General features: G+C 37.8%; 2 protein-coding genes across 3 annotated transcripts in view; one reads left to right on the top strand and one right to left on the bottom strand.

Annotated features, from left to right (window-relative positions):
* Positions 1-1,126, bottom strand: part of COMMD1 (copper metabolism domain containing 1) — a 118,461-nt gene extending 117,335 nt beyond the window's left edge. The window contains exon 1 of the mRNA XM_034432483.3: positions 908-1,126. Coding sequence (XP_034288374.1) covers positions 908-1,099 — 192 coding nt within the window. The 5' untranslated portion in view covers positions 1,100-1,126. The remainder of the gene's footprint in view (positions 1-907) is intronic.
* On the top strand, positions 1,108-15,196 carry CCT4 (chaperonin containing TCP1 subunit 4). 2 transcript variants are annotated; one of them, XM_087886447.1, is made up of 15 exons: positions 1,108-1,126; positions 1,944-2,284; positions 3,633-3,685; positions 5,134-5,223; positions 5,427-5,535; positions 6,352-6,494; positions 7,489-7,610; positions 7,688-7,820; positions 9,253-9,392; positions 9,919-10,015; positions 11,049-11,159; positions 11,425-11,555; positions 11,643-11,877; positions 14,638-14,751; positions 15,028-15,196. In XM_087886447.1, the coding sequence occupies exons 2-15, from the start codon at positions 2,149-2,151 to the stop codon at positions 15,040-15,042; spliced, it is 1,629 nt and encodes a 542-aa protein (XP_087742573.1). In that variant the 5' UTR covers positions 1,108-1,126; positions 1,944-2,148; the 3' UTR covers positions 15,043-15,196. The 2 variants fall into 2 exon arrangements, with proteins under 2 accessions (XP_087742573.1, XP_087742575.1); XM_087886449.1 differs by lacking the exon at positions 1,108-1,126 and adding an exon at positions 1,428-1,489.
* The last annotated feature ends 78 nt before the right edge of the window (positions 15,197-15,274 follow it).

Here is a 15,274-nt window from a genome sequence, read left to right as displayed (position 1 = left end):
GAGCCAGCCTCAGTAAGGAAAAACCGTGCAAGGCCTCTCTGAATATGGCAGGAGGAGGCCTGGCCTTGACAAGTGAGCAAGCTGTAGATAAGCGCAGATAAGTGAGAAGAGGCGGCTGCTCTGAGGAGGAAAAGCTACCTCTACTCCTCTGGCTGCATTTGGAGGATAACAGGGATTGAAGTTCAGGGATTCCCGCCCCCCTTGCTGCCCTTTCCGGAAGAGAAATAAACACTGAGATAAACTAATGTCCCTGTCCTAAAGTCCCTTCTTACTCATATCCTTTTCATGTATTCAAATCATGTTTATACTTTTATCAGTTATGTTATATATGCTTGACAAACAAATAAACAAATAAATATAAAGACATTCTTTTCTTCAGGGTGGGCACCCCTAAGCTTGCGCTCTCTAGAAGCGTTGCTGCAGCTATCAGGATTCCCAACCAGAACCGCTTTACAGAAGTGCCCTAATCAGGGGTCTCCAACTTTGGCAACTTTAAGACCTGTGGACTTCAACTCCCAGAATTCCTCAGCCAGCAGCTGGCTGAGGAATTCTGGGAGTTGAAGTCCACAGGTCTTAAAGTTGCCAAAGTTGGAGACCCCTGGCCTAAGTGGTACTGGATTTGGGGGGGAAAAATCCACCCCGATCCTGCCTCCCATCCGCATCCGAGTTGCTGTGAGCACCGGCTACCAGCTCGTCCAATCTCTTGCCCCCACTTCGAAATAAAAGGGAAAGCGTGCTTAATTGGCGTGCATCTGAAAAGCGCGGGCTTGGCAAAAGACGTTACTGTGCGATTTCTTACCCAGATGCCAGACCAGCCTCGCTGCGCGCGCCCCTCCCCACCCCACTCCCCCCGGTTTGCACCGCTCTGCTCCCCTCCGGCCAACCTGCCAGCCCCGCCCTCCGTTACCTTGACGATTCCTTTCATTTTAGCCAACAGAACTCCAAATTCCTGCGACGCCGTTTCCGGGTAAAGCTGCTCCCGCAGTAGCTCCTCCGTGATCTCTGTGTTGCCATAAAAGGTGGCCTGAGCGATACCATTGAGGAGCCCAAGTAAGGGCTTGGCAGGCTCAGGCAAGGGATGCTCAGCGGAAGCGGCCATCTTGTTTGAAGGGGCTCAATTAGACATGTAAAGACTATGGGATGGGAGCCGGGTGGGGACAAAAACTCTTCCTTGGAAGGCGATCGCTCTTCCTGGAGATAGTTGCGCCCCCTTTTGGTAACGGCTTTTTGGAAAGCCGAGTTCCTTGTGTGCTGAATGGCATATGTTTTTCTGACTTAGAAGCGTGCGAGTTTTTTTTTTCTTTTTAACACGCTTGCGTGACGTTACTCATTAATCAAATTCATACAGGTGCTTATCTCCTCCTAGAGCAGGGGTCTCCAACCTTGTCCACTTTAAGACCTGTGGACTTCAACTCCCAGAATTCCTCAGCCAACAAAGATGGCTGAGGAATTTTGGGAATTGAAGTCGACAAGTCTTAAAGTGGACAAGGTTGGAGACCCCTGTCCTAGAGGGACTTTTTTTTTTTTTGCTTTAATTTATATGCCGTCCTTCTCCGGAGACTCAGGGCGGCTTACAATGCGTTAAGCAATAGCCTTCATACTTTTGTATATTTTATACAAAGTCAGCTTATTGCCCCCACAAACTGGGTCCTCATTTCACCTACCTTTGAAAGGATGGAAGGCTGAGTCAACCTTGAGCCTTGGAGAGATTTGAACTTGCAGTAATTGCAAGTAGCAGATGTTAATAACAGTGCTTTAGTCCACTGTACTACAGGCTCTGTAATGCCTTGCGCTTATGCCTTGCACGTATAAATATTGTACAGTCCAGTTTGTCTAGCATTTTTCGATGAAAACATAGGTATATGTTGTATAACTATTTTTCCTTTCTCGGAGGTCACTACTTGAAAAAACGTTCACGCTTTTCTGTGTTTATTGAAAATCAGGCACTTACATAGACAGCCCTCTACATGAGCGTCATTCTCAGCGACGGCCTGAGGGACCGTTGAAAGGCCCTTCTCCCAACTGGTGCCGCGCGCGTTCTGGAAGCTTCGGGTCGGCGTTGGGGAAGCGTTGGTGGCGCAGATTCCAGGACTCGGCGGAAAAGAATCCATCTCCATCGGAGGACTGAGCGGGCATCCGGGCGCAGACATGCCGGAGAACGCAAGCACAAAGGGGGCCTTTCTGAATGCGGCCACAGGGAACCGCAACTCGGGCGGCAATCGCAGTTACCAGGATAAAGATAAGCCCGCTCAGATCCGCTTCAGCAACATTTCTGCAGGGAAAGGTGATGGGTGGGACATCCCACTGTCTCTATAAGGAAGGGGGTGGCGGGGAGGATGAGTGGACCGTTCCGTTGACATTTGGCGGGCTCGGGCAGGGGGTCCCGGTCCGTAAAAAAACGCCCGACCACACCCTCGGCCCTCCGCTTCCTTTGTTGGAATGAACCGAAGCTCTTTCAGAGTCTTGTTGAAGATACAAAAGGGTCGAGCAGTATAAAGATTTCCTGTTTATAACCCTGTTATTTTTTCTGTATATTTTTTAAATGAAAGGGAAGAAGATGCTTTGCATTTTACATTGCATTGTAAAGGAACGATTTCTATTATCCTTCCAATATTTTTCCACTTTTAGAAAGTGTAATGGGTGTCATTGTACTGAATGTTTCCAGTGTGATTTGAAATAAAAGATAAACCTTTTATACAAGAAAATCTTCCTTGGTCGGATTGCACAGCCCAGTAAACCATAATGTGATCGCTTTGATTAGAGGTTAAGATTGAGGTCAGCATCTGTAAGGGGAAAAAGCTTGGGGGAACAAACCTGAGGATTCTTCCAGAAGAGTGATGGATTGCCTGTGGCTTGTTAGATTCTTGGATCCTCCTCAGGGTGATGCTGAACCACAGGTGATGTCAGATGGGAAAAATAAAACTAAAGATCAAAAGCAAATTCATATGGGGAGGATGATCCTTTAAACAGACTTCCGTTACTTTAGTGTTCACGTTGAATATGAGTTGCATGTTATTGTCAGATAACATTCGTTTTTAAGTAATTTAATGTATAATTAATTTAAATGGTGCTTTCTCACTATCCAAAATATAATTAATATATAATTAATGTAATATTATAAGACAGCATTATAAAATAACATTTTACGATTATTGTTGCTATTTTTCATGCTGTATTGGTTTGCTTTCTATACATAGTTATTGAGTCCATGCATTATACAAAAGCAGGATTTGTTCCACTTTAGTTTGCTACATGCTACATGAATAAGCTAGGAAAGCTGGTACATGCAATCAGTATACAAGCCATTTTCAAATATTTTATGGGTTATTATACTTTGAAAATTTGGCATGCATATTGTGATTTTTCATTTTTGGCCCTTGTGATGTGAACTAAAGAAATTGGAATTTATTTAGCAAACCATAATTAAACAAGCAATGGCTTAATGATATGAATCAGTTTATTGTATTTTTGTGGAAACTGGTATTTTAAACATCCTAAAGCATTTAAATTTATTATATTATTTGTGGCTACCCAATGTCTTTTGGAGTGGGTAGCCATAACAAATCCAATAAATGAAATGACACTTGAAGTAAACTTTGGATATATAACATTTATTTTCATCTCTATTTTAGCGGTTGCGGATGCTGTCAGGACAAGTCTTGGGCCAAAGGGAATGGATAAAATGGTGAGTTTTGAGCTTGGGGTTTGTGTATATGTTTGTGTGTGTGTAGTTTGTGCTTACAATAAGGCTGTGCAAAGCATTTGAAAGATGTTTTGCAGAATGCATTAGCAGAATCAAAATATTCTGGAATTAGTAAATTAACTAAGACTTGATGAACTATTTCAAAGGCTTTTACCAATTGTCTTTTTTTTTTAAATTTGATTTATATGCCGTGCTTCTCCGGAGACTCAGGGCGGCATACAATGTGTTAAGCAATAGCCTTCATACTTTTGTATATTTATACAAAGTCAGCTTATTGCCCCCACAAACTGGGTCCTCAATTTACCTACCTTAGAAAGGATGGAAGGCTGAGTCAACCTTGAGCCTGGTGAGATTTGAACTTACAGTAATTGCAGACAGCTGGTATTAAAGTCTGCTGAGCCACCAGGCTTCAAATGCATTCAAAGACAGCATTTCTGCTGGACCAAAAACTAAGCAATTCTGCATGTGCAGACGCTCAGAGGAATCCTTTGATACAGCCATGTCAAATTTTCCTGAAGATGCAGCTTTTATTGATATTTTCTTCAGCTTTTATTGATATTCTCTTTACATTTATGGTAGTGTACTTTCAAATACTTTGCAGAGGCTTGATAGTAATTGAGTTCCCGTGTATAGATCCATTGAAAGCTGATATGAAGATGCTGAATATTTATATGTTTTCAGAAGTAATAAAGGGAAGGGCTTAGAATATCATAGTAAAATAAGATTTTGTGCAGCTATTCTAGTTAATGTAATTACATGTGCCTTAAAAAGTTAAAAGGGAGCATCGTGAGAAACGAAGGGATAGAAATAAGTTTTGTTTGACATGTACCGTATTTATAAAAAGAACTGCCAATTCATCTTTGGCAGATAATTTTTACGTTAAATAAAATGAAAGGATTGTACTTACCTTCAAACTCAAGTACATCAGTTTTGTACACTTTGCCAATCAAGAAATGAATGATAAGACAAGCGTAAGAAAGTATATGGGAGACAAGTAGAGGGCAGTGTCAAGCTGCCCAGCTAATTTAACAAGTTGAACAATCAGGAAGTGGCAGGAGAAGAATCTATGAGATAGGGAAAGCTTAATAAAGAATGGGTACTGAAAACAGCAAAGACTAAATTATCAGAGTGGCGCCATTCATTGGTGTCTGTTGAATCTAATACTGAAATTATTAAAATTAATTTAGCTAAAATATTCTAAGTTAGGTAAATTATGAGGTTTCATGCTCTTGAAATTTCCTTGGATGCAGTAGTGCCTGTGAACATTACTGAAAATATTTCTAGCCCTAGGCTAAATAGTAGTTTGCTACATTGAACCAATGGTTTGTACTTTTCAATACATAATATAAATTGATGCTTCAACTTGTATTCTGTTTGTAGATTTTCTCTTTTTTGAGTTGGTGTCCAAAAACTTGATTGTGATTTTGTAGATTCAAGATGGTAAAGGTGATGTGACAATTACAAATGATGGTGCAACAATTCTGAAGCAGATGCAGGTTCTTCATCCTGCAGCCAAAATGGTAAGTAATACATAGTTTTTAAATTTATGTCAAGCCAAATTACACTAGATACTATGATGGTTATATTTCTTATAGAAAATAATTACTGTAGTACATTGACATGGAGCCTAGAAATGTGTGTATTTGCATATTGTATGCTTTTTGTTTGTAGTAGTGTTACATAGGATTTTACATTTTTTCTTTCAACATTTCACAACATGTAGTTGGTGGAGTTATCAAAAGCACAAGATATTGAAGCTGGAGATGGCACTACATCTGTTGTGGTCATTGCAGGTGCTCTCCTGGATGCTTGTTCCAGACTTCTTCAGAAAGGTATGTTTATATAAGTTTTGCATATAAAAATGCAATGTGAAATAATAAAAATATAGTCTGGATGATCTTTTGTCATCGTAGAAAACTTCTGCATCCAAATCTTGGCTGTCATGGCTGCATCTCACCTATCCAAGCTCCATGAGCTGTCAGTCGGGGGGAGGGGGGGAGATTGGGAAGAGGGGGAGGATGGAAACCCAGCTGAGCCATGTGAGAAGCTACAGCCAGCCAAGGTCAAATAATAAGATGCAGAGCTGGGAACAGGACACCTGTTTCCTAAACAATATGCAGGCACCTGATTGGACATTTTCAGATTAGGGGGAGGCAGGGGGAGAGGGAACTTTCCTTTGTGGTGTTTGCATGGAAAACCTTGATGAGTGACTCATAAAATGAACACAAAGTACAAAAAAGAGAAATCTTACTATAATGAAATGGCTTGGCTAATGTAGGCTAATAGTTTTAGAGATAAATTGAAAGACTGGTTTATAGTATGCTAAGTATGAATGCATAGCTATATTATGTGTTGCATTTGTATTATGTTACTGTTAAGATTTATTTTATGCCATACTTTTTTTGCTTCCAAAATGAGGCATTTTTAAAACCCCTAATCGGTCTTTTCAGGAGCCTTAGCTATTCTAAACTTGGTTTTGTCCATCTACCTACTACTTAATGCAGTTCTGTTACAGATAGCTTGATTTAAATCATTCTGTGAGATCAAATCGTTGAGACCAATTTATGAGATCAGATTGTTGATGTCATAGATCTATATCTGTGTATTGATTATAGTTTGAATAAATTTGTATTCTAAACTCTGATTAGGAATTCATCCCACCATCATTTCGGAATCATTCCAGAAGGCATTGGAAAAAGGCGTTGAAGTCTTGACCAGCATGGGACAGCCTGTTGAACTGAGTGACAGAGAAACCCTCCTTAACAGTGCAACTACGGCATTGAATTCTAAAGTGGGTATTGGAAAGAAAACACTTGATAAGTTTTTATTTTTGTTTATTTGGAGTATATATAATTTGCCTTTTATGTACAGTTTATATGTATAAGATTAATAACAGTCTAAAACAGTTTGCAGATTGGTACTTTTTTTTAGTTAGGCGTCAGTAATGTTTAAGAGTGCACAGGGTATATTTAGTTTCAAATCGATTATGATCATCCCAACCCTCAGCATCATTCCCTATTGAATGCTAGTGATATAATTCTTATAATGTTAATAACTTAATTTCCATAATGACTTCATCAAAATGTACCTATCAACATTTTTTACAATTATTTGAGGTACAAAAACCTTGTCATTCATTTGGTGACTTGATTAAATTTAATGAAGTCATCCTGTGTGTAAAATTTGCACAACATATAGCACTTATAACTAAAATGCAGTTACGAGAGTCTCTAGAAATCATGGCACAAGCACTAAAGAAATGAATGAGAAAGATGTTTCCTCTTTGTCCACCAATATAATCTCATTAGAATGTTGGCTGTTCCCCCCTCTCCTTGCCTGCCTACCTGTTCTATCTAGTATTCCTACCAGAATGTTTTTCTGATTAAAAAACAAAGTGATTAAACATAGAAGTCTTTTGTCTTGTTCTGGTTCCTTTGTCCAGACAAAATATATTCATTTGGAGATGCTGTTGCCATTTCATACATGAAAGAAGAAGAACCATACACCATAATGAGTATTGTAGGAAAGGAACTTTGCAGCTGTCCTCTTGGAGTTCAGCTATTTACCATCAGTCTTGAACATTAAGCTTCACTAGGCTTACTTCAGGAGACCTATTGTGAGAGTCAAGTGGCTTAGATTCTATTTACATCATTTACATTATTAAAACAATTGGAGAAATTAATTCCTGTTTCAGTTTTGAATAATTAAAAAAGTAAAGTTGTGTGAAATTCTCCTACAATGGACAAACAAAAGGCATGTTAAGTAAATCTTTACTGATCCTTCAGGTTGTATCGCAGTATTCTAGTCTCCTTTCGCCAATGAGTGTTGAAGCTGTGATGAAGGTGATAGATCCAACTACAGCTAGCAGCGTGGATCTTAGAGACATTAAAATTGTTAAAAAACTTGGGTAAGAGTTAGTCAAATTCTGAATTTTTATTTGTATCTTTATTTAGCATTGCTTGTTCACTAAGTATTTATTTTTAGGGGCACAATTGATGACTGTGAACTCGTTGAAGGGCTGGTGCTTACACAAAAATTGGCCAATACTGGAGTGACCAGAGTGGAGAAAGCTAAAATAGGTCTCATTCAGTTTTGCTTATCTGCTCCAAAAACAGATGTAAGTTGTTTAATTTGTTCTTTTGAATAAATTATAGAGAGTCCTCGACTTAAAATAGTTCATTTAGTGACCATTCAGAGTTACAACAGCACTGAAAAAAGTGACTAAGACCATTTTTCATGCTTAATGACCATTGCAGCATCTCCATGGTCACATGATCAAAATTCAGATGCTTGGCAACTGATTCATATTTATGACAGTTGCAGTGTCCTTGGGTGATGTAATCACCTTCTGCAACCTTCTGACAAGCAAAGCCCCTTTTTATTTTCAACCACTTCCTTCATATTTTGTGGCTCAAAAAGCATTGTCCTTTCATTCTATTCATTATTAAGCATCCAGGTAGCCCTCGACTTCAACCATTTGTTTAATGACTGTTCAAAGTTACAATGACACTGGAAAAAGAGGCTTATCACATTGTATCATCCCCATGGTCATGTGATCGAAATTGAGATGCTTGGCAACTGGCATGGTTGCAGTGTTCCAGGGTCATGTGATCACCTTCGGCAACTTTCTGACCAGCAAAGTCAATGGGGAAGCCAGATTCACTCAACAACTGTATTACTAACTTAACAATTGCAGTGATTCAACTGTGGCAAGAAAGATCGTAAAAGGGGGCAAAATTCACTTAAGAACTGTCTCAGCAATAGAAATTTTGGGCTCAATTATGGTTGTAAGTCAAGACCTCGTAACTTTTTTTAAAGATGTTTCTTAAAATATTGATCTTGTATTTGATTGTAAAAATTAAACAGCATGTAAGATTGTATTGCAGATTGACTTTCTGCACTCATTAAAGAATACATGAGGTTCACAAAGCAAGATATATCCAATTTATTTTGAGCAATCCTCTTAACATAAGACTAAATGCAGTATTATGCAAGTTGGCATTGTCTCATACATCTAAAGCATTCTTTTCTGCAACTATCCATAACTGCAGTAGATTTCTGGGGACAGGCAATTGACAGAAATTGTAAGTTAGAATTCAGTCTGTTAACTGTATTTTATTGATGAAAATCACTGTTTATCCATCCACTAAAAGAATTGTTTTTGGAAACTGCTCAAGCAGTGGTGGGTTGCTACCGGTTTGCCCCGGCTTGGGGCAGTGGGAGGCTCTGCCCACCTGCCTGGATATATCTCTGCATGTGAAGAAGCGTCGCGCGCCCCGCCCATGAGCAAACTGGTAGCAACGGAGTTTGAAACCCACTACTGCACTCAAGGCACCCTAATGCAGTGTTACATAGAAATGAAGCAAACTGACAAGAACTAATGCCTATAAATGGATATTTTTGTGCCTAAAAAATTAAAATGTCAGCTGTAATTTAGTACTTTGCAAAACCTGTATTTTGGCTGTTCATTTGATTGACTTGTTGCAAAGCTATTAAATTGTCTACTATGTACAAGTATACTTAAAATACTTTTTTAATTTTTGTACTAGATGGATAACCAGATTGTTGTTTCTGACTACACTCAAATGGATAGAGTATTGCGTGAAGAGAGAGCCTACATTCTAAATTTAGTTAAGCAAATTAAGAAGACGGGTTGCAATGTACTACTCATTCAGAAATCCATTTTAAGGTATGTTTATTTCAACAGTTCATATTTCATCTTCAACTAGAGCTTTTTCTTAGATTTAAAATTAACATATGGTATGTCGTATGCACCTCTCTGGAGTTTGCATACTGCTAAAGCTGTAAGCTAAAAACAATGGAAATGAGAATTTTTTAGCAATAGAATAGAATAGAATGTTTTAGTGGCCAAGCGTGATTGGACACACAAGGAATTTGTCTTGGTGCATATGCTCTCAGTGTAATAAAAGAAAAGATACGTTCATCAAGTATATAGTAGTGGAAGGACTATAATTCCCAGTACTTAGTAATGTGCTACGACTTGAGATAGGGGAGCCATAAGCATTGCTTTCATGGTTCTAGAAGGCTTGGGAAATATTTGAAACCCATATTTGATATCATCTTATTAGAGTAGGAAAAAAACAAAATTATGTTCTAAAGTTTTGAAATTATTCTATGCCAAATCAGAATAGTTCTGATAATGCTATGCTGTGATGATATATATTAATAAACCACATCAAATGTATTGGTTGTAGGGATGCTCTAAGTGATCTGGCTCTACATTTCCTGAACAAAATGAAGATTATGGTGATCAAAGATATTGAAAGAGAAGACATTGAATTTATATGTAAGGTAAGATAAATAGAGAGTTCTTGAAATGAATGAATTCTTAAGTCATGGAATATAATAATCTTGACAGTATCATGAGTAATCATGAATTGAAATTGATTGTAACAGTGGATGAATCTGTTTTGACATTTGTAATGCTATAATAAAAAGCAGATTATAAATAGCTATCTCTATTTTCTAAAAAGCTGTCATTAATTTAATGGGTCTTATTTCCAAACAAATAGATTGAGGTTCAGTGATACAGCATTTTCAGTGCACATATATAAAATTACTCATGTGCTTGTAAGATTGTTCCCACTCTGCCGCCTCAGTTGTGCTGTCACACAGCCAGTTGAGGTTACAAATGCATATATTTTCCACCTTAATGCATTTTCTTAGTTGCCTAGTTTTAAGCAAACTGAATGAGCCAGAAGCTACTTTGGGAGATGCATAATCAGCCCAGACACTGTAACTCTGAAGTTTCTGCCACTATAATGCTTCTTTGCACTATTTTATTCACCTCTATGATACATCTGATAGATTTGACTCACCACTGAGAACTTTAAAATAGTACACATGTGGATAAGGTCCCATATATGGCCAGCATATGTGTTTCATTGAGGACAAAGTGGCAGTGGTGGGTAGGTAAATGAATAAGTGGTTTTCTCACTCCCTCAGTCTTGCAGTTTGTCTCCGTTTTTAAAGGAATGAAATAGCTACTGTTTTGCATTCCTCTTGGAGAAGATCTCTCTTCTTTGAGCAAAAATCATGTCTCTGGAGGTAAGCAGAGGCTGCTTCTGCACGTAAGGGTATATTTGCCTCTCTTCCTGTTATGAGCAAGTAAGCAAAGATGTATGCTTACGATTATTTGGGGATGGGGAAGCTATGTTCATGGAGCTGTATTACTGTTTTTGTTCAAACCTGAAAGTAGATTTGACATCTGCTTGGGAAGTTTACCTGCTTTTTGATTTCCAATTGCTTGTGCACTATAGAACATTCTGAAAAATATTACATATCTAACCTAAATTGTGTTTATGTATTTTTATTTTTTAAAAAGACTATTGGAACTAAGCCAGTTGCTCATATTGATCAGTTCACTGGTGACATGCTGGGATCTGCCGAACTTGCAGAAGAAGTTAATTTAAATGGATCTGGAAAGCTAGTTAAGGTAGGATAAGTCTAGTCTACTTTGTTCTGAAGTTAAAGCAAATTTTTCAAACTCGGTTTGAATGGATTCTTTAGGATAACAAGAAAAAAACGCCTTCCTTGCTAAGAACTAAAGGAAAACTCTTGAAAAGGAAACTAAGACTGTCATTTTGTTGTTATCAGTGCTTTCATAGTTCGAAAATCTGATCCCAAAACCAAATCTTCCCCCCAAAAGCAGTAAGTTTTCTTATCTGAATATTCAGTATAGTGCCTGTTTTGTATTTCAGGTTACAGGCTGTGCTAGTCCTGGAAAAACAGTAACAATTGTGGTACGAGGGTCTAATAAACTGGTGATTGAAGAGGCTGAGCGTTCCATCCATGATGCTTTGTGTGTTGTCCGTTGTTTGGTCAAGAAAAGGTACTGCATCATCTTTTTGGACCAATAAAATCATCATTCAAGTTAGCAAAAACTACACTTTAAACTGCATTTTAATTTTAATTTCAGAGCCCTAATTGCAGGTGGTGGAGCACCAGAAATAGAGTTGGCATTACGCTTGAATGAATATTCTCGTATTTTAAGTGGCATGGAATCTTATTGTGTTCGTGGTTATGGAGAGGCTCTGGAAATTATTCCATCTACCCTGGCTGAAAATGCAGGCCTTAATCCGATATCCACTGTTACAGAGTTGAGAAACAGACATGCACAAGGAGAGAAAACTGCTGGCATCAATGTCAGAAAGGTAATCTGCAAACTAATAAAACAAATGATGTACCACATATTATTTGACATTTGTAAAATTCTGCGTTTTTGGAGTTCACTAGTACTATTTTTCATGTTTTTTGCATTATGCATAACTCAGAGGATTGCTCATCTTGAAATTACAATATAAATTGCAGCAAATGCAGAGAAATGCATTAGGTTTGAAGTTACATTGTGTTGGTTTGGGTGACCCAATTTAGAAATGTTAAACAAAATCCTTTTTTGCTCTTATCTTAGAATATTGGACATTTTAGCAAGTGGCAGTATAATTGAAGTATTTTTCAAATTCCCATAATGGAAATTGTGACTAAAGTGGGCAGCTAAATAGCAATTCACTTCAACAGTCCCACAAACAGCATAATAGCAACTTAAATGCATGGCTTTTGTCCTGATGCTTCTTTCTAATATACATACAGTTGTTTCAATTAGCATTTCAACAAAGAAAGTTATTTTTGCCCTTGACGCTGTGGAAGTCAGAGCATTGTAACTTGATCTGTAATGCAACTTGCACGTTTCATGTACGAAAATAAAGTGTATGAAGGTACAAGGATGGCAAAATTTCAATATCACTTATGGACTTCTTCTGCTGTTTAACAATAGTTGCTATTCAGGCAGATAGTTGTTTTCTTATGTCTGTCCCATTGGCCATCCGAAATTGTTTCTGATGCTGCTATGTGTGGCTTCAAACCTATCTGACCAATGTAAATCAGTGATATCAAACTTGATGGGGGAGAAGTTGGAGTTGTGCTTGCTTATAATTTGGAAGGTAGGGAAAGAGGTTGGGTCTTAGTCACTCTCCAATAGCTAGTCAAGTGTGTGCGGTGTTAATACAACATATATTAGAACATCCACACTTAATTCCTCCTATGAATTAAATTTCTCTTCATTAAAGAGGCCTTATTTTGAGAAGGAGTATTTCATTAGAAAAGAAATATTGAATTGTGCATAATTGAATGAGAAAGGAAAACGGGGAGGGGAATTTTTTTAACATACCTTCATTAGTCCTGTTCTGCCCCAGCTCTGGATTTCCGAGGATATTGACACACACCAACGGTCCTTATCAAATTTATTAAGTAGCAAGAATAAACCAAAGTCCAGCAAAGGTTGGCAACCAGCCCAGAAAACAAAATACGATAAGACTTGTCCAAAAATGCTCTGATGATAATTACAAGTTGTTTCCAGCAAGAAACTTACTGTGTGTGACTTAAATAGGCTAAGGGAGTGGCCAATTATCCTCAACCTTACTCTCGAGGAGACCTCCTCCTCCTGAGTAACCACTCCTGCCTTTTGGCAGCCCTGCATGCTTGAGCATTGAGAAGAGGCTCCTCCACTTCGCTCTCTCCACTTGAAGGAGCCTCTGGAGATTCTAAAGGCCCTGGCTGAGTCTCTGCCTCTGGCACCACATCCTTTTCAGCCTCCTCGCTGTTCGACGCGAGCGCCGGCTATGCCGGCTGCTGGCACGACACCACACCAGCCTCGGGATCAGCCATGATCCGCGCAGGCTGCTGGTGGGCCACAAGTCCCTTCACTAGTGATCTAATTAAAACATATAGTATTAGTATAAGTATGCTTTCAGGTTCAATTCAGGGTGTTGGTTATCACCTTAAAGCCCATTATGACATGGGTCTAGATTATCTGAGCAACCGCCTCACCCCAAAGGAATTGGCCCACCCCTCCCACACCATCAGAAGTAGCAGAGCTTCTGAGCATTGGCAAAGCTGGTTGGGAGCTGTCTCCTGAAATTTTGCTAAATAGCCCTACATCTAATACTTCCTTCTATGGTTTTAGATATGTCAGTAAAAATGGCACTCATATAGAGTGAGTAATTGGTATATATCAACAAAAAATAGCTTTCTTAAATGTTTTAAATTATGTTAATAAAATAAAAGTGAGGAAGTGTTGACCTCTATGTAGCCTTGTTGATCTGGTTTGCATAATTTAATAAAGTTTACGTGATTTTTCATTCTACTTTGTTGGCAATAAAATAGGTCTAATAAGCTTTTATCTCCTGCAAAAAGACTCAGGGAAACTGTTCCTATTTGGTTTGTACTTTCTCTTTGTATTTATTTAAACAAAACTGCTAATCATCACTATAATTAAGGTTCATATTATGTTAGTTCTCTATTTTTCCTATATGGGAAAAAGTTGTCAGAACAGTTGCCATAGTTGTAAACAGTTGCCATCTCTCACAGATTTAATATGTAATTTCTAATGATGTTAGCATCATTAAAAAGAAAACAGTTGCTTGGTGTTTAATATAGCAGTACTTCATATATATGTATATGTATACATGCACACATATACATATATAATAGAGAGACACCTCATCTACCTCTTAGGAGCTTTGGCTGCCACTTTTTGTATTTTTTTAGCTCTGTAATATCCCTTTTATAGTAAGAATTATAGCCACTATTTTAAGGTTATCTTCACCTTTGATTTGTGTAACAGCAATTTCATATTAGCAGTCCTGTTTTCAGTGAAGAAAAGTTCAGTCATAAATGGGTCAATCCTTTGCTGGATAAGCAGAATCAGACTGGGTATTTTTGCATAGTATATGTGTTTGTGTATTTAAAAATGTTTTAATTTTGCTGATAGGTACAGATATTGAGAAAATGTTACATACTGGATGAGTATCTTTTAGTGTAGATATTTGAAAAAGCTCTTAGAAATACATGATATCATTTTTAATATGTTTGCTGATAATTGTTAGTACTTTGATATTGTGATTTTTAAATTGTAGGGTGGAATTTCAAATATCTTGGAAGAGCTGGTGGTTCAGCCTTTATTAGTGTCGATCAGTGCTCTCACTCTAGCTACAGAAACAGTTCGCAGCATTCTTAAGATTGATGATGTGGTAAGCTATTTAATGTTCTTTCAATTGCTCTAATGTCCTTTTTGTTTAATTTTTGTTTAATTTTTATCAATTTTAATTAAAATCAAAATGATAGTTCTTACCATAATATGTTGGGTAAGAATTATTTTGTAATTATAGTTATGGTTATCTTATGTGGATAATAAGGCATGTGCGGTAGTGTTTGAAAATTTAAAATACTATATTATGGAGAATAAAGCTTGACAAATTATGTACTGCTATTCCTATAATATCTTATGTCTTTTTTTTTTTTAACAGGTGAACACTCGATGAAATGACTAAAGGAAGAGGCAGTACTCTTAACTAGTACACTATCCTAAGTTTGGAACTTGGCTCCTTTATAGAGGCACTGCATTAGACACCTACTTAACTTGCGGTTGTGTTCATGTTCTGTCAATCTTAAATTAATAAAACCTCAATTTCAAAAGAGAGACTTTGTTTAAATTCTTCAGTCGTTAAGCTTACAGAGGTAAAAACTGCTTAAATTGGCAGGATTGTGGCCCTT

The sequence above is a fragment of the Pantherophis guttatus genome, chromosome 1, assembly GCF_059756535.1.
Source record: "Pantherophis guttatus breed Tessera chromosome 1, ASM5975653v1, whole genome shotgun sequence".
Lineage (NCBI taxonomy): Eukaryota > Metazoa > Chordata > Lepidosauria > Squamata > Colubridae > Pantherophis > Pantherophis guttatus.
The sequence above is the reverse complement of the archived record's forward strand: the minus strand, read 5'-3'. Positions and strand labels throughout refer to the sequence as shown.

Bases quoted from the DNA above. Each gene is read 5' to 3' on its own strand.
- CCT4 (XM_087886447.1), top strand. From the start codon at position 2,149: ATGCCGGAGAACGCAAGCACAAAGGGGGCCTTTCTGAATGCGGCCACA. The intron at 7,821-9,252 runs GTAAGTTGTTTA...TTTTTGTACTAG, and splicing joins TATCTGCTCCAAAAACAGAT to ATGGATAACCAGATTGTTGT. The intron at 11,556-11,642 runs GTACTGCATCAT...TTTTAATTTCAG, and splicing joins CGTTGTTTGGTCAAGAAAAG to AGCCCTAATTGCAGGTGGTG.